The sequence below is a fragment of the Syngnathoides biaculeatus genome, chromosome 5 (genome assembly GCF_019802595.1).
Source record: "Syngnathoides biaculeatus isolate LvHL_M chromosome 5, ASM1980259v1, whole genome shotgun sequence".
NCBI lineage: Eukaryota > Metazoa > Chordata > Actinopteri > Syngnathiformes > Syngnathidae > Syngnathoides > Syngnathoides biaculeatus.
The window spans coordinates 28,895,607-28,919,832 of record NC_084644.1 but is presented as its reverse complement, the minus strand read 5'-3'; the positions used below and the strand labels follow the sequence as shown (position 1 = coordinate 28,919,832).

The following is a 24,226-nucleotide window of genomic DNA, read 5'->3' as shown; positions in this document are numbered from 1 at the left end:
GGGAAAGAGTTTGTTCCCCAAAATCTCACAATACATGCAGACAAACACCCCCAAAGCATAACGCTACCACCCCCACGCTTCACAGTAGGGATAGTGTTCTTGGGATGGAACTCATCATTCGTCTTCCTCCAAACACACTTAGTGGACTTATGACCAAAAAGTTCCATTTTGGTCTCATCTGACCACAAAACTTTCTCCTATGATTCCTTTGTATCATCCAAATGGTCATTGGCAAACTTAAGACGTCCCTTGAGATGTGGTAGTTTGAGCTGGCGAACCTTCCGTGTTATGCATGATTTCAAACCATGATGTCTTAGTGTATTACTAACAGTTACTTTGGAAACGGTGGTCCAAGCTCTTTTCAGGTCATTGACCAAGTACTGGCATGTAATCCTGGGCTGATTCCTCACCTTTCTGAGAATTATTGAGGTGATATCTTGCATGGGTCTCCACTCTGATTGAGACTGACCGTAATGTTTAGCTTCTTCCATTTTGTAATGATTGCTCCAACAGTGGACCTTGTTTCATCAAGCGACTTGGCAATTTCTCTGTAACCCTTTCCAGCTGTGTGGAGTTGTACAATTTTGTCTCTTGTGTCTTTGGACAGCTCTTTGGTCTTGGCCATGTTACAAGTTTGAGTCTTACTGATTGTATTGGGTGGACAGGTGTCTTTATGCAGTAACGACCTCACACAGGTGCATTTCAATGAGGATAATACATGGAGTGGAGGTGGACATTTAAAGGCGGACTAACAGGTCTTTGAGGGTCAGAATTCTAGCTGATAGACAGGTGTTCAAATACTAATTTACAGCTGTATAACCACAAATAAATCGTTAAAAAAATCGTACATTGTGATTTCTGGACTTTTCTTTTTAGATTATCTCTCTCACAGTGGACATGTACCTTCGAGGAAAATTTCAGACCCCTCCATGATTTCTAAGTGGGAGAACTTGCAATATAGCAGGGTCTTCAAATACTTATTTTCTTAGAAAGTTGAGGAATCAGCCCAGGACTACACGACAGGACTTGGTGAATGACCTGAAATGAGCTGGGACCACCGTTTCCAAGGTGACTGTTGGTAATACACTAAGACATCATGGTTTGAAATCATGCATGGCACGGAAGGTTCCCCTGCTTAAACCAGCAAATGTCAAGGGCCGTCTTAAGTTTGGCAATGACCATTTGGATGATACAGAGGAGTCATGGGAGAAGGTTTCTGGTCAGATGAGACCAAAATGGAACTTTTTGGTCATAATTCCACTAACCATGTTTGGAAGAAGATGAATGATGAGTTTCATCCCAAGAACAGCATCCCTACCATGAAGCACGGGGGTGGTAGCATTATGCTTTGGGGGTGTTTTTCTGCACATGGGACAGGATGACTGCACTGTATTTAGGAGAGGATGACCGTGCTCATGCATTGTGAGATTTTGGGGAACAACCACTTTCCCTCAGTCAGACCATTGAAGATGGGTCGTGGCTGGGTCTTTCAACATGACAAGCACACAGCCAGGAAAACCAAGGTGTGGCTCCGTAAGAAGCATATAAAGGTTCTGGCGTGGCTTTGCCTGTCTCCAGACCTAAACCCAATAGAAAATCTTTGGAGGGAGGGGAAACTCCATGTTTCTCAGCGACAGCCCAGAAACAGTGTGTGCAAACCTGGTGAACAACTCCAGGAAACAATTGACCTCTGTAATTGCAAACAAAGGCTACTGTACCAAATATTAACATTGGTTTTCTCAGGTGTTGAAATACTTATTTGCAGCTGTATCACACACACACAAAAAAAATATTGTTAAAAAAATCATACATTGTGATTTCTGGATTTTTCTTTTTAAATTATCTCTCAACGGCACGGTGGATCAGCTGGTAAAGCATTTGACTCACAGTTCTGAGGTCCCAGGTTCAATCCCAGACCCGCCCAGACCAGTTTAGGGTGTCCCCCGCCTCCTGACCGCTGACAGCTGGGAAAGGCTCCAGCACTCCCCGCGACCCTTGTGAGGATAAGCGGCTAAGAAAATGGATGGCTGGATAGATTATTTCTCTCACAGTGGAAATGCACCTACGATGAAAATTTCCTACCCTTCCATAATTTCTAAGTGGGAGAATTTGCAATATAGCAGAGTGTTTGAATACTTATTTTCTTCACTGTAACTGCTATTGTAAAACATATACATATCCTGTATGTATGTTTTACCGGTATGGTTTGGCAGCAGCGAGTTGGATCTTGCTTCACACCAGGGCACATTTGTTTTGTTGTGAAAATGTGATACAACATGGCATTTTTAAACAAAAACACTGGCTGTCAGACAAGCAAATATAATTAATGAATTTTTTTTAGAATAATAATTTTTGTAAAAAAAGAAAAAATAAATAGAAAATCAAAAGGGATTTAAGAAAATTAGATAAGTGCTTAAATTGGGTAATCAGCATTTTTCTTTGAGTCACATGATTACACAATCTTTGTGAATTAAGATGGTGACGACTCAGTGACAAACACACGCGCACGAATACATCCACAAACTGACCTTTCAAAGACCTGACGAACAATTAGGAATAAGAGGGCAATGGGCAGGGCCACCCACAGATCAGTCGCTTTGGCATACACTCGTCCGTCCCGGTCCTCCAGGTCGGCCCAGCCCAGGCCTTCTGGAAACCACAGCCGCTCCTGCCAGAACCAGGCGCTCAGCTCGGACAGCATCCTAAAACACAAAATGCATCAGGTAAAAACAAAAAAAATGGAGAACATAAATTCCACACCCCAATCAAAATAGTCACCTCTCCATCAACAATGTGAATGCACCAGTCTGATCAGACGTGTGTTATAGAAGCCAGGGCAGACAGTGGGCACAGCTGGTACTATATAATTTAAGGAATTAGACGATGGCACAAAATGCTTCCGAACAAACTGGAATCCCACTGGTTGGTTTTAACTGATGTAGTGTACTATACACCGGAGCGCAGGCCTGTTCAGGGTCATGTGACAGGGTGTGACTCAGAGCGACCGCAACGTTACATTCAGACTTTCCAACAGCACGTCCTAAAGCCCCCTTACACAGCATATTGAGCGCAGACATGAATGTTTGAAGGAGTGGCGGAGTGTAAGAGGAACCAGCATATGAGGATTATTACTCATAAGTGTACGATGGCAGTGGCCCTCCCACCACCTCCCCTTCATACTTGGAAGTCTTTGGAGTCCAATGGGAGATCTGTTCCCACCCACTGCATCTGAAAATTCTAAAGTCCTGTAAGTACTTCCATCCCTACCAGTAATCAGCAAGAATTCTCTCTTTGGCTCAGTGACATGTGTAATTTTCCCCACCCTTGACTTCCACGGAAACATGCAGCAGAGATTTTGTTTAGGATTACAGATGGGCTCGCTAAAACAATTTTTACACCTTGTTTTTAATGTGAGTTATTATATGTGTTTCAAATTTTATGTTGGTTTAAAACTGGATCCACAAGATCCTGCCAAGTCTAATACCCTATACGTTAAAATAAAGTGTCTGTCATGACAGCGTACTGGGGACACTACAGTACAGAGGTGGCTGGGTTCTCAACCACAATCCGTTTCAGAAGGCCAGTTGAAAAGTGAAACGTTCGAAATCCGAAGCGCGTTTTCCCATTACAATTAATGGAAAATGAAATAAGGCGTTCCAAGCCTAAAAAGAGTTTTTTTAAAGCGCTTTTTTTAAAGCTTTTCCTGATAATAAACTGCATAGTAGAAATACATGTATAGTTTAAATACTTTATATAACTAAATCATTTAAGAAATATATTCATTTTTTGCTTAAAATGTATGCTTTAGTCGGAGACTATGCTAGGCTGGGAGTGCATTGCCATATCTGTAGCGACTCGGCCCCCAGCCTTGTAAACATTTTTTTATTAACAAAAGTGCAGAATAACTTCAAGACAAGTAATAATGGGGTGGGGGGGGTGGCAGACAAATTGTTTTTTATTTGCAAAGAAAGTAACATGCACAAAAAAAAATGCTTGCAACTAGAGGTAGGGTTAATGGAAGAAAAGAATAAAGCAGCAATGTAGATTTGTATCCGGCAATCAAATCCTTCTCGAAGTCGACACTTTTACGCACCACTTTCCTTTTTTCAGCACCAGCAGTTCCACTTGCCTTCTCTGGAGCCACGATTGGGGGTTAATATTGCTCAATAGGAAGAAAAATAGTCACTACCGGGACATGTGCGCGTGCAGAGGAGTGTGTGGGTCAACTGGTTGCGTTGCGCGCGTTACGTCTTTTCCGTTTTTTTCGGGGGTGCGTTCGAATTTACAATAACAAATTGTTCTGGGTCAGCTGGCCGGGGCATTCGAATACTGATTTTCGTTCGAAAACCAAAGCAAAAAAAATCTCGAAATTTTAATTCGAAAACCGATTTGTACGAAAACATACCTTCGAAAACCGAGGTATCACTGTACTATTATCTTTTTCTGCTATTTATACTATGTGTGTGATAAGTTTAGACCAAATTTGTCACCTAATACAATCAGCCATAATGGGATGTCCTTCCTTAAAAATAAAATGTACAAGATATAAAAGTAAAGCTGCAGATTGTACATCTATTTTCGGGGTACACCCGGAACTGGTCGCCAGCCAATCGTAAGGCAATGAAACACTCAAAATCACAAATAAGAGCAATTCAGAGTCTTCAATTAACCTCCCATGGATGCATGTCTTCGGGATGTGGGAGGAAACCGCAGTACCCGGAGAAAACCCACACAGGCACAGGGCAACATGCAAACCTCACACAAGCAAGGTTGGGATTTGAACCAGTCTTTAGATCATTGGGGAGAATGTGCTAACCAGCCGACACCATGCCACACATGTCCTTCAAAATTTTGCTCAAATTTTCCTGTAAGACTGTGGGAAAATCTCCAGGCTGTCGAACCTCTTACCCAAAGCTAGCTTGGATAGGCTAAAGCTCACCTGAGAAACTAATTAAGAGAACTGCTAAAGAAAAGGGTACTCTGAACTTCTGTTTGGTGGAGAGGCACAAACAAAAGTCAGGACCCATCCCCCCACCTGAAGGCAAAGGGCGGCTACTCACTCATCCACCGGGTTGAACACCAACATACAGGTGCTGAGCTGGGGAGCAATAAGTAAACCTGTTGTTGGTTCCTACACCTGCTTGATACCTCTTATCATGGCCAACTCCAGAGCGGAAAAGAGTCCAACCCCTCTCGAGAAGACTGGTACCAGACCCCAAGCAGTGTGTGGAGGAGAGCTCGACTATTTGTAGTCAGAACCTGTCAACCTAACACACCAGGATGGCCTCCTTGCCTGCCAAAGAGTTGACATTCCACATCCCTAGAGCCAGTTTCTGTTGCAAGGAATTGGATCGACAAGGTCCCCACCTACGGCCACCACTTATCTTACACCCCACCCGACCCCTATGGCCCCTTCCACAGGTGATGAGCCCATGGGAAAGGGGACCCACGTTATTCTTTTAGGCTGGGCCCCGCCGAGCCTCCTGGGTGAAGGCCGGGCCACCAGACGCTCGCTTTCAAGCCCCAACTCCAGGCCTGGCTCCAGAGGGGGGCCCTGGTGACCTGTGTTCTAGGGAAGGGAAACCTAAACCCATTGATTTTGCTCATCATTGCAGTTTTTGGAGCCGTGCTTTGTCTAGTCCCTCATTTAGGACCTGTTTGCCATGGGTGACCCTAACAGGGGTGTGAAGGCCTAATCATCTTAGTTCCTTGTAATATTGGGGAACACAAACCCCTTTCCCATGATAAGATGACAGATTGAGGGGGTGGTTTGTATATTGATTTTTAAAATACGAAATTTATTCTTCAAGGCGTTGGCCTCACAGTTCAGAGGTTCCGGGTTCAATTACGGCCCCGCTTGTGTGGAGTTTGCATCTTCTCTCCGTGCCTGCGTGGGTTTTCTCCAGGCACTCTGGTTTCCTCCCACATCCCATAAACGTGCAACATTAATTGGACACTCTAAGTTGCCCCTAGGTGTGATTGTGAGTGCGGCTGTTTGTCTCGATGTGGCCTGTGATTGGGTGGCAACCAGTTCAGGGTGTACCCCGCGTCATGCCTGATGACAGCTGGGATAGGCTCCAGCACTCCCTGCGACCCTTGTGAGGATAAGCAGCGAAGAAAATGGATGGATGGAAATTTATTCTTGCTACTGCTCATTGTCTGCCTTGGGATCCTTTGTCTTTTGGCACACTCACTCCAGACAAATGGGGGCATACAGTTAATTGAAAACTATGCATTATTTGAAACACTGTTTTAAAAAACATTTCATACCTCCATCTATTGTTGTCACTCGGGACAGAGGTAGCTGCATGGGTCGTGAGTCAATCTCTTGGCACATAAATTAAAAACAAACAACCATTCACACCTATGATCAACTGTCTTCAATGAACCGAAAACCAAGCACAGGAATAACCTGGAAGCTCTACACACGAAGGTCGGAACCAAGATTTGAACGCAGTGCACCTTAACTGTGAGGCTGATATGCTAACCAGTACTACATATTTTGCTTTTATCGTATCTCTGTTTGTTTATGAAGTATAATCATGGGGAAAAAAAGGTTTGGATTAAATGAATGTTTAATTTTGTCCTTCAGCTCATCTAACTTTTATATTTTTTATTGCGTTTATTTTGTTTAGTTATGTATCTATTTAAAGACAACAAAAATAACCACAATGGAATGAAAAACTACTTGCTCTTTGTGCCATTTATTTTCAGTGAATGTGAGCAATATATAGTTGGGTTCATTGGGTTGTTGTCCATCTGCTGTGATGTCATGGTATTTACAAGGCTGACTGAAATATCACCATCCTGACTTCACAAAGTGTGGCGTGACAAATCAAAATGAAGTGTAGCATTTGCTTGATATTTGCTTTTTGTCTTCAGTGATTTAATGGTGGCCCAACCACTAAATCATTCACCATCTCCCAGAAAAGTTGACAACCCCACGATTAAACTCTTACATTTCCTAAGGAAGCTTACTTGAACTCATCGATAATTTTTAAACCTTATTAGAAAAGACAGTGGCTATTCTTGCATTTCTCTTTGTTAATGGATCAAAGGTTTTAAATGTTATCGAACCAGATGAGAGAATAGTTACGCACCCTCGGTGTTGCGTGCGAGCCTCGAGGTAGCCGCCGTCCACAAAGTATGGAATGGTCTATTTTTCACTTTATGCCATGTTTGTCAAGCGGCCAGCATAGGTGGTTGATGGGATGCGTGACATACAATAGTTTTCCCACTTTATTATGCATACTTTTCAAGCGATCAGAATGTTTGTTGTGCCATGTCTGACACCCACTATAGAGGAAATCTAACCCAAAACAGATAAAATTAGTTTCTGAGTGCAAATAAGAGAAGGGTTCAAAGGGTAGGAATAGACAAGTGTTAGACTGCTCAAAGTTTACCCCCCTCCCCAAATAAATAAATAAAAACAGTACTTCATTTGTGCAGTGTTGCAATGTTGGAGAGAATTTCCAAATGAAGTTGACATATTTAGGTTCATGTGCTGAGATCAGCTGGTGATTTCAGCATCTTTAAGCACTCCCCCCACCCCCCCTGATAACATTCCATTGGAAGTCTGGATCATATGACCAGGCTCTGACCATTTCAAAGACCCAATGAAAGAGGATGAAGCCTCTGGCAGGGGAGGAAGACAGGAAGTTGTGTTTCTTTCTCTCTTCCTCACCACAAACCTAGAATATAAGGATGTGGTGATTCATAACCCAAAATGAAGTCTCAAATCATAAAACTTCTCTATTTTGAAGTTACAGTGAAGCTAAACAGGCCAGATTGGGACCTGGTACAGAGTTCGGGAATATACGGGAAATGTAAACATACAGCCGCCATGTGCAAGGAAAGCACCTTACTGACTCTTCACTTTTTTGTAATTATTAATCAACAAGTTGTACAGTCAATGTAGTCTACCGGGACAGATGCAACATGAATGACTGCAAATCACTGTCAGACATGATATTGTGTGTGTGTGTATGTGTGCGCACACGTGCAAAACATCCACGTATTCGTCGTCCAGAATGATGAATCCTTCTTAACACAAATTTTCCATGGACAAAAGAGTGAAACGATGAGAATATGTTTGATGGGGGAGGCGAAAGACAAAACGGTACACATCGTAAGATTACTACCCTTGAATAACAATCCAATTGGATGATATAACTTGGACTTTTTGATTAAAAACTAACAACAGAGTATCCCAAATTTCGTTAAATATGTCTCAGGGTTCACATAGCTGGAAAAAAAGTAGTGACATGTCCTTTGGAAAATATGATAATATTGGTTTTATGGTGCCTCATGAACATGTGGAATATCAATTAAAATCCTTCATGCATTCCTGAGCTCTAGACCTTTTTCTGCCGAAAGGCTTGAAATCAAGTCATTCGAATTTCTCGAGCCTATCTACGTCACTGTCGAAGTTCTGTGCTTTTCCCTTTCCGAGCCAGCGCTGTCAACATAACAAACACGTGCTCTCACAAGTGGGTCTTCTACACAACCAATCAGAGGAAAGGGGGAGTCTTATGCAAATATAAACAAAGCGGATACAAAACTGGGTCAAATAGAATTAGCCGTCAGAGGGGTAGAGTCACTCTTTGGAGGTCTAAAGGGCCAAAATACTGGAGCTTTACGTTGTTGTTTTTCATAATATGGTTCCTCTGGGTCCATAAAGAATAAAAGAGGTGCAAGACTGGCCTAATAAACCACCTTCTATTCCGAAAATAATCGGTCTAAAAGCCCAACCCGAATGAAAACGCCCGACAAAAATACCTCAATCAGAATAAAAAGGGCAAATACGAATAGAATTTAATTCTGTTTCACAAGTTCACAAGGGTGAAATATTCCTTCTACCAAACCTATAAGAACTGAACCTCTCTGTTGTGTAAATGTACATGCTGCACATGGAGAAAGGCTGTGGTGTAATGGATGGAGTCAACACCGGCAAGAGTGTCCATCGGCGTTCTATGAGCCCACTATCAGCTAATGGCACAGCTGTCCAACTGTGTCAGCTCACTGTGTGAGCAGCACGCTGGCGCACAATGACAATGACCATTTATTCGATCTGGAAAAATGATCAGTTTTGGGGCCCAGCATTCAAATCGTGGTGAAAATTGCTTGTTGTCCCTTTGCTTATGTGGGTTTTTCTCCATCCATTTTCAAAAAATATGCAGTTTTAAAAATTGAAATCTTTGAATTGTACATAGGTGTGAATGTAAGTGTGAATGGTTGTTTGTGTTTATGATCCCTGCAAATGACTTGATAACAGTCCAGATCTGCCTCCAGGTTAGCCTTTTGTCCAAAGTCAGCTAAGATGTGTCCTAGAACACTGGTGACCATAATAAAGACGAGTGATATAGAAAATGAATAACTTGATGGCATGAGATACAGTAATGTAATACCCAATCATGACGATATAATTGCAAACCAAACTGTACAGATAATGAGTTGTTTTCTTGAATGCTCCATCGTGTCACCACCGTTTCCCAGCAGCACTGTGGGCAGAGTCGCAAAAAGCCTGAATGCACACATTGTGGGCTGAAGTGGCAATCCGGGAGGCTGGCGTGCTTCACGCACATGGTTCATTAGCAGTAACTCGGGTCAGGCCTCAGTGTCATACCAATCATTGGAATTTTTTACATTCCCAACAAAGCTGTTGGCCATCAGAAGATACTGCGACCAGGCAAAACAGTAAAAGTCTCGCGGTGTTTGGTGACCTCTTAACCAAATGGCCTGTGTTTTATAAATAATGACCACAACAAAGCCAACCTCAATGAATATGACCTAATTAATTATTGATGAAGGGATTAAATCAATCAGCAGACAAAGGAGGAAAAATTCATTTGGGAGAGAAAGGGGCATAACATTGTCAGCCTGACTGTCTTCTACTGATTCAAGAGACACCAAGTCTGACTTTTAAGTACAGTGGTACCTCTTACGAAATTAATCCCATTGTGAAAGTTGTTTCATAATGTGAATTCTTCATAAGTAAAAACACATTTTATATGTAAATAGTGTAATCTGTTCCAAGGCCCCCCACCTCTGCAAAAAATAAGCATTCAAAGTCCATAATGTAAAGAAAAGTAAAAATGATGTTCATTTACCTTTGGGTTTGGGCAACTACGCAAAGAAAAGGGTGAGTGATTGGCAAAAGACATTGTGGGGGACGGAGAAAGTGGCAAACATTTAACAGGTGAGAGACAACATATGTACCAATGTATGTATGCATACAACTTTAATCCACTAAAGTTTCTTGGGGCCCATGCTGAAGAAAAATGAATGAACTTGCAAAAAATTCACGAAAAAGTTGTACTTTACCAATGAGTCCTAGCATGAGACAGCGCTAGCATGATTCAGTGAGAGTCAGGTGTCCAAGGGAAACGAAAGCATCATCGGTAAAGATTGGTGTATCTTGTAATCTCACAGGTAGCACCGATACTTGGGTGTTACTCAATGGGGTGAAAAATAAGAAAGGGTTAATAATGACGCTTTCAATTCAATGGTTCCTACAATAAGACCCTAACCAAGATGAACAGTGTTGAAAATGGATGGGTGGATAGCTATTATTAACAGTGTACTGATACTTGTGTGTCACGATCCAGTAAAATAAAGCAACCAGATGAGCAAATTTCTCATCCTGTACCAGCACTATCTTCTACCAACTGCATTGTAAGCTTTGGTCCTCCCCCCACTGTGACGTTACAACCCATGTGCAAATCATGCAAACCAGGCCACTCGAATAACAATAATACACAAATGACCACAAAAAAATTAAATGAGAAATTAACTATCTATACGCCACTCATAAAAATGCTTGCAAATTCCAAATTTGTAAAATAGGATCAATGAGTAGACTACAAAAGCAAATCTATCAAACCAGCAACATTCAACTAACCAACATACCACTTTTGATTTGGCTTTTATTTTGAAACTCGAAAATCACGCCACTGACAGTAACTAATTTGATGATTACAGCCCAACCCCCACACACACAAATAATGTTAAAGTAATGTTAATTAAACTCCTCAAACAACGTTATACAAATGCATACAAATTGATAAATGGCACTTCCTTAAATAGTAAATGATTTTGTGGCCCTTTCTATAGTTTCACTGTAGACAGCTGATCACAACTGACACGGCACACAGCTTGAAGTGGAGGAGACAGAGTTAACAGGCATGACCGGATTTGATTTGAGGGGGAACGGCATTTGTTAAGGAAGCCATGCCCCTTCTTGCCCCAGTGTGTAGCAGCACTCGATGTCATTGCTCATTTACTTACAGCCTTACTTGACAGAACACGTGCAGACAGATCGCTTCCCAGCTCCTTTATGATTCATAGTGTACATGACGAAAGTGGACTTCTAATCACTTTGCCAAAACTGGTATTGTAACCGTTAAACTAAATGAAAATTCCATTTGGATTTGGACTGTTTATTCAGACTGAGGCGGTTGTATGGAGCGTTTTCGCTCACTTTGGGCTTCTAAACAAATTATAGTCAGAGGTGAAGGCTCCAGGTAAACCCCCCTAATTAATGTAACAAACATAGATAGAGAAAAAACACGCAAGCTTGGATAAACCATACAATCTCCACACAGGAGAGTCAACAGAGCAAACTCAAACCCCGAATCTTAGAACAGTAAGGCAGACATGCTAACCACTTCTCATGCATGCTGCCTCAAATCTAAAACAATGTATCTCGTATCTAACTGCTATTAATAGCCAAAATAATCAAGTCCTCTTTTCAGGTACCACTGTTATGATATGTAGATGAAATACGACAGCTGCTCTACATCAAGCTTTTTTTACTGACCCGGTCACGATTAGCGTGTGCATTATTTACAGAATCCATTCATTTAACTCACTGCACAGGCGATGTAATGGGCTTCCCTCGCATATATTCGCATGTATATTTCAGAAGCACGGGATTAAGTGCTCCAGTTCCTGTACGTGTGTAATGTTCATCTCAATAAAAGAATGGATAATGGCACAAATCTCAAACATTAAGTAACTAATATTTGATTAATACATCCAATGCTATTATTCATCTTCTGTGCACAAGTGTGTATGGATGACAGTTGGCTCAAACAGGAACAAACATACCAGGAAATCAGATCACATGTCTACACTAGCATCGGACAAGCTTCACATGAGTATATTTACTGATGAAATCCATTTCAGTCTGTGGATGATGCAGCCAATATGGGACTTCACTTAGAAGACCTCGATGGCACAGGGACCAACGCGAGGATCCTTCTCATGGACATCAGCTCTGCCTTTGACACCATCATCCCTGAACTCCTCCCCTTTAAGCTTCTCCAGCTCAGCGTATCACAAGCCATCTGCCATTGGATTTACAGGTTTCCGACAGGCAGGACACAGCAGGTGAGGCTGGGGCACAGCACATCATCCTCACACAGCATCAGCACCAGGGCCCCCCAAGGATTTGTCTATTACCCACTCTTCTCTCTACACACAAATGAGTGCCCCTCAATGCACCTGGCTGTCATACTTCTGATGCATAACAGTCTTATTCAAGACGGTGACGAATGTGCGTATTGATAGGAAGTGAAGCAGCTGGAACTTTGGAGGGGCCGACAGAACCTGGAGGTTAACATTCTCACAACTGTAGAGATTATTGTGGACTTCAGGAAGCATCCTTTGCCACAGCTGCCCTTTACACCACCCAACTGCCCTGTGTCAACTGTCAAATCCTTCACGTTCCTGGGAATCAAAGTATCTCAGGACCTGAATTGGGACAGCAAAATCAACTAATTCTCAAAAAGGCCCAGCAGAGGATGAACTTCCTGCCACTTTTTAGGAAGCCCGGCCTGCCGCAGAGGGTGTTGAGGCAGTTCTACAAAGGAGTCATCGAATCAGTTATGTGTTCATCCATCACAGTCTGGTTTGGTGCTGCCACAAAAAGGACAAACTCCAAATGGCACGAACAGTCAGGACTGCAGAAAAGATTGCCGGTACCCTGACCCACTCTTGATCACTTGCCCACTGCCAGAACTAAGACAGGAGCATGCAGGGCCTTCCCTCAGGTAGGCCCTTTCTGATAAATGATAACTAACAACAGCAGACATTCCAACAGCTTCTTCCACTTGACATTAAATTGCTAGAGGAGGCGTGACTCTCCGTGGGACTTTTTTTTTATGTTTCAAATGTATTTATTGTCAAAATGGCTGTCTATTGTCTAGTTGTCAAACTACAGGAGACAAATTCCTTGTGTGTTTTTTTTCTTACATATTTGGCAAATAACGATGATTCCGATACAAGAGGGATTAGTTATTACTCTCATGTTACTACTCCAGCTGTGTGTTAGCTGTAAGCTAACTTTTACACTGAAGGCTAACAGCGACGCTAAGTATCACATGACAAGCAAAGACAGACTACAAGGTATTGGATAAAATGCATTTCGATGTTTTAAAACATTAACGTTCCATTCCGTTGCCTTCAATCGCCAGAGGCCCGCTATTTTGAGCTAATTAAATGACTCGCGTGAGTGCGTGATGACGTCGCCATTCGCCTCGCGTCCGCCTGCCAAGCCGTCGCAAAAAAAAAAAAAAAGCACACAAAAAGTGTTTCTTTTCCATAAAGTTAATGGGGAAAACAGCACTTACTTGTAGTTTTGTTCGTGTCCTTTCTGCCCGCGGGGAAGTGTGTAATTTGGGTCGGCAAAAAAAAAAATAAATAAATGGGGAAATAAGGGAAAGTGTGGTCTCCACGGAGATGAGCTAACGGCGCCGCTGAATGAAAGTGTCCAGCTCAAGCTTAGCACACGCAGGCTCTTTACATCTCCCCCCCCCCCCCCCCCAGGCGAGTTCTCTTTTCGGATCCGAGTGTTGTCAAGAGGCCGTTAAAAACAACAGTTCAAGACCTCGACGCGTGGCGGAGGAGCCAGATGCTGCAATGCGCCCGCTTGTTGTTCCACTCAGAGTTGTCCAGTTGTGTTGTTTCCCCTCCCGGCTTTTTTCTTCCTGCTCCCCCCTGTGTCGGTGGGGTCCGTCTGGGTGTGAGGGCCGAGCAGAGGCGAAGGCTGGCCGGGGGGAAAGCGAGAGAAAAGAGTGCGGGCGGGCAGGCGAACAGCAGGCCGGGGGAGCGGGGGGGGGGGAGTGAGAGACTAACGGAGAGGGAGGGATCCGCTTGTGGATGGGTGGGTGACGTCCGACACCCACACGTATCCGTTTTTTTGTTGCGCTTGAAGAACAGACACACAGCCGCCCCCACTTACTTATAGGCAGCCACATCCAACAGTCCTTCCACCGCCCGTAGATGTTTCCAAGCTGGAGCTGCACCAACTTGGAAACATCCTCGGTTCCCATAAGTCACTGTTTTTTTTTTTTTGTTTTTTTTTTAAACAACACAATATTTCGCAATATTACTGCACAGAAAACTTGAAAACATAAATTTAACAGCCTCACAATTGAAATCAACACCAACACAAACAGCACTCACTGGTTCAGAGTTAAATCAACACTTTTGAAAGCGTTATTATTAACAGTGACAGCGTCACTAAACAACTCCGACACTGTGAAACACTGACACCATAAGGGAACAGTTAACATTATCAACACAATCAAAGTATTCCTTAGTGACATTGGTACGGTAACAATACCGACTGATATAATTGTATATATATGTGTACGCGAGCTTATTCAAAATGTATATTGTAAAAGGAAAATTACATTATTTGGAATAACTATTATTACTCATCATATACTGACAGTCATGGTTTCCGTAAAGATAAACGCCAACAAATGTGGACAGAAACACTAATGAAATAAGGCTACTAACGTTGTGGCTCAACGTTGCCCCCCCCCCCCCCCCCCACACACTCCTTCTGAAATATATTTGTGAATGGGTACCGCAAAGCATGCTGGGAATAGCAAGGCCTTCGTTATAACTCAAGATACTGCAGTTCACAGCATCAATTAATAGTAATTGTAGTAAATTTGACCTGATTTTACCATGTAAAAAATACAGGAGTAGAAAAATGCAATCTCATATTGAAGAAGTGTAAATGGAAAGGTGAATCTTAATTGATTGCATTTTATAAAGAGTTAATCTAACATCGTGTGATTAAATCCGCAATAAAATTTGAAAATTATTAAATGTCAAAAGTACGGTTTGGGCATTAAAATCCATCCGTCCATTTTCTGAGCTGCTTATCCTCACAAAGGTTGCAGGAGTGTTGAAGCCTATCCCAGCTGTCAACGAGCAGGAAGCGGGGTCAACCCTGAACTGGTTGCCAGCCAATCGTGGGGCACACGGAGACAGAAAACAGCCGCACTCACAATCACGCCTAGGGGCAATTTGGAATGTCCAATTAATGCATGATTTGGGGATGTGGGAGGAAACTGGAGTGCCTGGAGAAAACCCACATAGACACTGGGAGAACATGAAAACTCCTCATAGGCAGGGCCGGGATTGAACCCAAGTCCTCAGAACTGTGAGGCCAACACTTTACAGCTGCACCACCAGCATTAAACTCACCTCCCAAAAAGGTAACCCTGAAAATTTAACATTCCAAACATTTCTGTGTGTCTGCTGCAATAACAAGCATAACTACAGTTTGATCATGCTAAACTTGTGTTTTCTTTATGAGTTGTGTCTTGGCACAAAAGGTACAAACATGTATATGCTTTAAAGGGGTGGGGTTTTCAGTTGTTAAAATGCAACATAGCCCCAATTAATTTCACTCTCCCCTCCTCGGATCTCTGCCCCTCATGCGTGGGATGTGTCAAGTTCAATCATGCGATGATAACAAGCTAACAATAGCCATCACTGCTACATTGGTAGCATGCCTTATTTGTAATGGAATATGTTCAGTTGTTATTTGGCAAAGGCGACCGTTGTGAGGATAAGCGGCTTGGAAAATGGACGGAGAGATGGATATATAGCGGCCAGTCAATAGAGGGCGCTTGGGCTCCGCTCCACCACAGACTATCGATAGTCACTAAATAACTTTCCTTGAAGACAAACATCCATCCATCCATTTTATTTGCCGCTTATCCTCACAAGGGTCACGAGGAGTGCTGGAGCCTGTCCCAGCGGTCAACGGGCAGGAGGCAGGGTACGCCCTGAACTGGTTGCCAGCCAATTGCAGGTCACATGGAGACAAACAGCCGCACTCACAATCACACCTCGGGGCAATTTAGATCCAGGCCAGTGACTTTCTTCAGAGACCGGAGTGGTTGGAGAGGGAGTTGGAGCTCATGTCCGGATCCTTCATGAATGAAATTGTCATCTGCAACAAAATCTATAAAGGCAACTACGGGGGTAAGACTGGAAAAAAGAATGCAAGTTGGAAGGGTTAAACATGAGGAAATGGAGATTTTGTGCACTACGGGACTCTCAGGTCATTGTGAGCCCAGTCTTTTGGTTGCAGGGGTAATATGGCAAGAAAATGGCCTGATGTAAAAAAAAAAACAACAAAAAAAAAACAAACAAACAAAAAGAACGAGGTTTTGGAGTAGCCAAGTCAAAGTCCAGATTTTAATCCAATTGAGACGCTGTAGTGTGACCTTAAACGGGAAGTTCGTGGAGGAAGACCCTTCATAATGGCGGAGTTGAAACAATTCCATAACAAAAAGTGGGACAAAATTCCTCCAGAGCGATGTGAAAGACTCATCAGCAACGATTGCAAACGCTTGATTTTAGTTATTGCTGCCAAGGGTGCCACAACATGTAATGAGGTTCAGGGGCCAACTACTTTTTCACACAGGGTCTGAAAAGGTTTGGATTTTTTTGCTGCCTTAATAAATTGAGTTATCATTTGAAAACTGCATTTTGTATTTCGTTGAATTGTCTCTGAATGATATTAAAATTGCTTAGATGCAAACAGGTGTATACACATGTGCACACATATATGTGTGTGTGTGTATATATAAATAAAACACACACACATATAAATAAAACACACACATAAGCTGTATATATATATATATATATACATACACATACATATATATATATATATATATATATATATATATATATATATTTGTGTGTGTGTGTGTGTTTAAATAATAATTCATGGTTTATCTGCAGGTTAGTATAAATGGTAGTGTATCCATCCATTTTCTTCGCCGCTTATCCTCACAAGGGTCGCGGGAATAAATGGTAGTATGTTAGTGAATTTTCTTGAACATCTTTCATAAAATACTGTAGTAATAGATTTGACAGATATTTGGATTTAGACGACTATTACACCAAACCTTTAGTGATGACCAGTGAAGAGCATAAAAAGTAAGAAAAGTAATTAGCAGTTTTCTTCTCTTTTGCATACTAATTTAAAAGGAGGGATTGTCTGTTTGCTTATTTGACTGTTGTTACTTTTATTTTATTTTTTTTATTTTAGAATTACTCTCTATTGTCATTGCACTATAATCATGCTTATTATTTATTACCAAGTAGGAAGCCATCTCATTGTGTATTGCAATGTAAATGCCAAACATCACGAAACTTTCTTTTTATGTGTATGCACAAAAATCCACTATGTAGTTAAAAAAAAATCATTATTACACAGACATAATACCGTTTTTAAAATTATTCTTGTATGGTAAAATACATAAATATAAGTGATTCACATTTTTACTGTCCCTTATACGCAAATGTAATGCACACGCTTTGAAAAACACAAGAAGACAGTGCTGTAGTATGGTACTTTTTATTTTAACTTAAAAAGAGAGGGGATCAAAAACAGGGTTCAATAAATTAGAAATAAATATAATCATTGTTGTCATTAGTAATACATACATTATAATTACTCCATTGCAAGAGGCTGACAGAAACAGGCCCTCAGAACTTTTTGCTTTTTTTTTTCTCTAGAAAATTCTAAAATGAAAATATTGCAACCCACTCAAATCCCTTTTCTCCCCCTCCCCCAATAAACAAAATAATTACATAAATAAATAAAAAATAGCTCAAATATTAAAACCTCCTCAATAAAAGTGCAATCCCACCCCTCTCCCGCCCACCCCTTCCTGTGTGTTGTTTTTTTTTTTTTTTTTTTTTTACCTAAAATCTACGTAGAAATTTAAAATAGGTTAGTGATTTCCCATTGTACAATTTGGAATGTGATAATCCCTTTTTATGAAGATGATAATGTTACTAGTGGAAATAATAATAATAATAATGATAATGTTGTTGTTGTGTCATTTTTCTGTGTTTCTAAAGATATTTTTGCGTTTTTTCCAGTTTTTAAATGCTGTTCTTTGTCGACTAAGTTATTTACAGTTCTTTATGATCTCCTTTTTTCTCGTGTTTTCTTTCTTTGTCTTTTTTTCTCTTCTCTTGTTAAAATGAAAACACCGCCAGTCAGTCCCTCAATATTTGTCAGGTAATAGAGATGTATAGGCATGTCTATGGAAGTGATATATCAGCACTTATTTTTTTTTTAAATAAACCGTCCACATACAGCAGGCTCGCACTGTACTACTTGTAAAACACCCTGTCGGCGGCTAGATGGCGGTCTCGGCTCTACATGGTGTGTTCGTGTTATGTACACTTGTCAGTCAGTCTTGTGTGATGTTGGAGGTTGCGTGTGTTTGTTTGTTTGTTTGTTTGTGTGTGGGTGTGTTTGTCAGTGCAAGTACGTAAATGCACTCCGCAGATGCACAGAGGCGACGGGAAAGTGCTCTGGAATTTCCACCTCGGCTCGGAAAGGTCACCTGTGCAAGGATGGGTGGATGGAGGGAGGGATGCATGGTGGAAGGCATGATAATGGCGGTGATTGATAGGAGGAAGAGAGAAGGACAGAAGACTTGTTAGATGTCACAATCGTGTGTTTCCACTTGGTTTGGAAAGCAATCATCCTAAATGAAGGTGCTCAATTACATCCCCAATTCTGCATTGTGCTGCTCATTCCAATCTATTGTTGAATAGACGTGTGCACACTGCAGAGGGGTTCGAAGTAGGGCTGGGATGCAAAATGGATTTTGTCATGTATTGAGCTCGGATTGTCGACCGACTGAAGTTGGTTGGGAAACAACACTAATTGCGGAAGTAACTCTTAGTGCCCTCAGTTCCAAACATTTAAATTGAACATTGTTAAAAGGAAAGGTGATATTAAATAGTGGTAAACATTTCCCTGTCCCAGCTTTTTTTGAAAAATGAAAATGAGTCAAATATTTATAAAAAGACGTAAAATGTAGAAAATAAAAATAAAAAAACAAGCGTATACTGTCTCTTTAATGCATTCATCTGACTATTGCAAACCGTTTTTCTATATGTTTTCAGCAATGTCTCAACTTCATTAAAAGCCATTTTAAAACCTATTTTTATCCTTTGGCATTCAACCCGGCACAAGATTTACCATCTGTTTTATTTATTTATTTTTTTTTACTGTTCCTTTTGTTTTAATTGTTAATCCAAATTGTTTTTATTTCATAAATTTGATGATGTGAGGACAGCACTTCATTTTCAGCTGTGCCTGTACTTTATAGACAGAATTGAGTTCATCTGAATTGATGGTTGTACAAGGGAGCATCAATTATTCACATATTTTCATTTTTCTCAATCTCAATTTCCCACGAATGGGGGTCCATATACTGTATTACAGTATACACAATGCACAAGTTTATATCCAATAATACCATAAAATGCCATGAGGTGACAGTATTGCTCCGCACACATCTTTGTTTCAAGAGGGCGACTTTATTGGTGTTATAGCTCAATAGTTTCAGTAGAATAATACAATACAAATATTTGTATGTAATTATGAGATTATTAGAATGAAATACATTTTAGTATTAATACTGTTGTATTAATACCACTATAATTTCATAATTCTAGTAATATTCAGTATTGTCAGTATCATGCTTTAGAAGATAAAAATACATCATTATTAATATTTAATGACACATTTATACATATAATTGTTTAAATAAATGTTTTTTTTATGTAGTATTTTTATTGAACTACATGGATATGTATCCATCCATCCATCCATTTTCTGAACCACTTATCCCCACAAGGGTCGGGGGGGGGGGCTATTGAGAATACTGGGTGTTGTGTCCTCGCACTGGCCTGACAGCTACTACATATTTTCTCCTCATTTTTTTTTTTTTTTAACATTTGGATGGAACTCAAACAGATGATGTTCTTTACGTGTTGTTTTTCTCCCATAATTCCTATTTTGTGGAAGGATCTCCTCAAATGTGCATGAGGAACTTGTTTATCCAAGTATGACACCTGCAATACAGTGGAACCTCCAATAGAGTGATAAGTACAATATCATTAGCCTAATAGTATTATTTCTTGTGCATAACATTTTGATACAAATTGAACTCAAATAAATGTTCGAAGAAATTAAATGGAAATGTTATGCAATGTACCTAAAAGTTAAATACTACCGAAATTTACTTAATAAATTTTTATTAATGTATATTAAAAAAAACACTAATAATCAAAACATTGCAATATTGTGTACGGTTCGTACATTTAATTCAGTGATTCCCCCCCCCCCCACGTACCACCATAAGGGTGCAGACCACACCTTGAGAATGAGTGCTTACATTTCTTTTTCCTACGGGAGAATATGATGTGACTGTGTACCACTTTGGAGGTTCCACTGCACCCTCCACCTCCAAATATGAGTTATAAAGTGAGACAGAAAAAAGGCTTAAGGAGTGTCTGACACATTTGGAGCACAAGTAGCAGAAGGGAAGCCGGGAAAGACATGACACAGTCGAACAAATTTAGCATTAGAACCACAAATGGCGGGATTCAAAATGAAGATACCTGTTCATTGCGACATTCTATTAATACATTAAAGAAAAAGTACATTTGTACTTGACATATTCATGTAGAATAATGTTTTATAGACCTAAAATAATAATATATTGCAGTAACAACTTTTATGCAATCTTCTACAGTGTATTAAACTTTGATAATGCAATACCAATAATGACATGATAACAATTCATGACGAATCATAGCTCTTTGCATTTACTTTTTATGTTATTTCTAACATATTTATTATTTATTTATAATCAATATATAAAGATGGATTTTGAAAATTATAAAAAATGGTAATGTATCTTTTATTCTACATGTGTAAAATAATTTGTACATTTAGAATATACAAACTATAGATTGTTATAAACTTACAACATATCTTCAAAACCATATATATATATATAAACATCTGTATTAATAATTACTTAATTTAATTAAATTATTTATACAATATCAGTTATTACACACTATTATGTGTAAGTAGATGACAGAATATCTATCTAGAATCTAAATTTGCCTGTTATCTACAGTATATCATTTTCAAAATGTTCCATTATTGATTTATTTTGTAGTTGCATGTGTACATTTTTTAATTTTTGATTTTAAATTAAATTTAAATTCATGTTGTTATTACTATTTTTCAATATTATTAGTCATTATGATTATATATATTGTGGTTTTACCTCCTTCTGAAGCTTAATGTACAACTACCAAATACAACAATAATGGAATCAAGGAGTAAGCTAAAATATAAATTTTCTTTTTGTAATTAATATCTATGTATTCATTGAAATTATTGAAAGTATATTCATATTGTTGCTCATTCAGTCTATATTTAAAACAACCATTGAGAGAATAGACAGTATGTTATAATTGTAAAACAATAGCAGAAGAAGCATTTTACTGTTTTTTGAATGATCAAATAATAGTGTGAATTGAACTATAACATGTCGACTGATGCCCTGGAGACGTGTTCAATATATATTCATATGTCAGGAATAGTATCTCTTCTGACACATGCATGTGTGTGCTCCAGTTATCTGTTCACATAAATAATAACGACACAAAACCCACAGAAACTGATCAAAAACAAAGTGACTAAAGAATCAAAAGCGTAAAATGACTCAAATAACTGCTGTGCGTAAGCAACAAATGTCCAGTCCTATTTATTGTGTGTACTCTGGTGACTTTTGACCGTTATTGATCAGTGTACGTGCACGGGTCAATAAAAAAAATTGTAACACAATCCACTGAAGACAGTCTCCGGTCACCTCGGCAACAAGACTTGCAAGTCAGCGCATAGCTGCTTGCTGGAGGAGACGACACAAAGACCAACCAATGCCGACAATCAATTGCCACGGCAACCCAAACACAGGCCGACCAATCAACTTACAACAATGTTATAGAGGAAGGGGAGGGGGTCTGGGCTTTATCGCTCACGAGGCGATCATTGCCGTAGTGATGGGGGTCCTGGTGAAAAATGATTGGATGGAAGAATCTGGGATGAGTTGCCATCATAGCAACAGATCAAAACAGCAGCGAGGCAAATGAATATGATCAAAGTCAAAGAAAATGTAAAAAATGTAAAGAATTGACGAATATCCTGTGTTGATGACATGTTTGTAATGAAACCACTGGGTTTCCAGAGACTATCAAATACCTTCTACCTCGGCAAAGAATCTTAAAAATATTACTGACACTTAGGAATGGATGTTTTTAAAATAACATATACAAAAACAATATGCATTTACTATAGTTATAATTTCATATAGACCAGTGGCGAAAAAGTGAAGCATGGAGAGTGTGTATGCAGTCCATGAATGATGCAATCATTGGCAACAGTCTCGCAAATATCTAAAACAGTCCGTCGCTGCCAACCTATAGAAATCCACCTCCAGAACTATTTGTCCAAATGTTTTTGGATTTCCATTTTTCAAAATTCTGTTAAGAATATTACCGCAGGACATTTATTTTGTAGTAGGATGAAAGTAATTCTGCAAACTTTTCCGTTGCATGACATAATTATTACTCTGAGATTGGAAATGTTAAACTATGGCTTCAATACTTGTTATTTTAATGTTTTATTATAAATGGCAGCCTGAATCAAAGTATGAGATTTGCACGTGCCATTCCCAAACATATTTTTCCAAGGATTATTTCATTTTACCAAATTTGTTTTCAACCTGGGTTAAAAAAAATGACAACAACAAAAAAAAGTCTATTAAATTAGATTAATCAGAGCTACAAAGTCAAACTCAGCACTCGATTTTCCAAACGGACAAATAACATTGCCGATAGATTGAAAATAGTGTGTACCAAGCAGCTTTTTACATGGAGTAGTGTTTATTTAATTGAATTCATTTATGTAATTTTCATCAACAAAGCCAGACAAACTGGTAATTTTGGACATTGGATTTCCCCCCCCCCCCCCAAAATCCAGAGCAATTAGTTTTATGGCCAAAATGAGTCAGCATTCCATGATTTCCATAACAAAATATGGATGTTCTGTAACATTTTGTGGGTCAGATGCTCTCTCCTTTATTTCTAGCCCGTTTCCTCTCATTGTAAGGGTAAATTGTTTTTTTCCTTGATGATTGCGCCATTTGTATGTGGTTCAATAAAAAAAAATTAAACAATAGAGTAAATGTCCCCTCTCAACACCTTATTTGCCAATAAGAACCTGAGGGAGTTATAAATATAAGTTAACATTTTAATGTTAATATTTGTGCGAGGGCCTATCAGCAGGTATGCAGGTATGAGTCACCAACTGAAGCATTATTTGCAAATGTCCAGTTAAGTGGCCCGTGTCCGATGGGCAAAATCATAACGATGACATCTCCACAGAATGTAAAACACTGTGCAGGGAACTCATTTACAATTCATTTAAAGTAATCTTGGAGATGAGATGAGTTTTGGTTAGGAAATTGTTCAAATGGGCTCAGCGGTAACATATTTTTAGTCTGGTATTCATCGCGAAATGAGATGATTATTTCCTGACAGGAAAATTGATGGATCTAATTGTAGTGTCTGTGAGATGTACAGCCACTATTTGAAGAAATGTCCGTGTACAGGGTGTCCCAAAACATTTGACATTAAATGTCTGAGTAACTACTGTACGTGTCTTGAGAAAATGATTAAATCTAATAGGTCTCATGTTGAAAAAAAAAGTTGTACATATCAAAATTCGAAGAACATATTGAAATGGAGATAGCTTTTGGAACCAGTTTTCAACCCCTACCGCTGCTACTCGTCGGCTTAGCAATGAAAAGTTGTACTCGGTACTGGGCCCACAGTACATAGGGTGGGTTGAGCGCTGGTGCATTTGCATGAGAGAACACGCCCCTCTCAAAACAGACCAATTTCACAGAGACAAAAAATAGGTTTTTAAATGTATATGTCTCCTTGTTATTAAACAAGAGTTATATTCCTGTTATTGAACTACAAAATGATTATTTTTTTGCAGGATATCTTCTAT

At 39.8% G+C, this 24,226-nt stretch overlaps 2 protein-coding genes across 5 annotated transcripts in view; both read right to left on the bottom strand.

Annotated features, from left to right (window-relative positions):
- Positions 1-24,226, bottom strand: part of cers2b (ceramide synthase 2b) — a 36,553-nt gene that overhangs the window by 12,177 nt on the left and 150 nt on the right. The window contains exons 1-2 of one of the 2 annotated variants that reach the window (XM_061819344.1): positions 13,632-14,105; positions 2,529-2,702 (exon numbers count right to left, since the gene is read on the bottom strand). In XM_061819344.1, coding sequence (XP_061675328.1) covers positions 2,529-2,701 — 173 coding nt within the window. In that variant the 5' untranslated portion in view covers position 2,702; positions 13,632-14,105. Of the gene's footprint in view, positions 1-2,528; positions 2,703-13,631; positions 14,106-24,226 lie in introns of those variants that run through there. The other variant, XM_061819345.1, reaches the window with a different exon arrangement.
- The window catches only part of LOC133500543 (CUGBP Elav-like family member 3), a 69,538-nt gene continuing 47,893 nt past the window's right edge, over positions 2,582-24,226 (bottom strand). The window contains exon 13 of one of the 3 annotated variants that reach the window (XM_061819343.1): positions 2,582-2,702. The gene's annotated coding sequence lies outside the window, so the exon portion shown is untranslated. Of the gene's footprint in view, positions 2,703-18,041; positions 18,684-21,274; positions 22,222-24,226 lie in introns of those variants that run through there. The other 2 variants (XM_061819341.1, XM_061819342.1) reach the window with 2 other exon arrangements.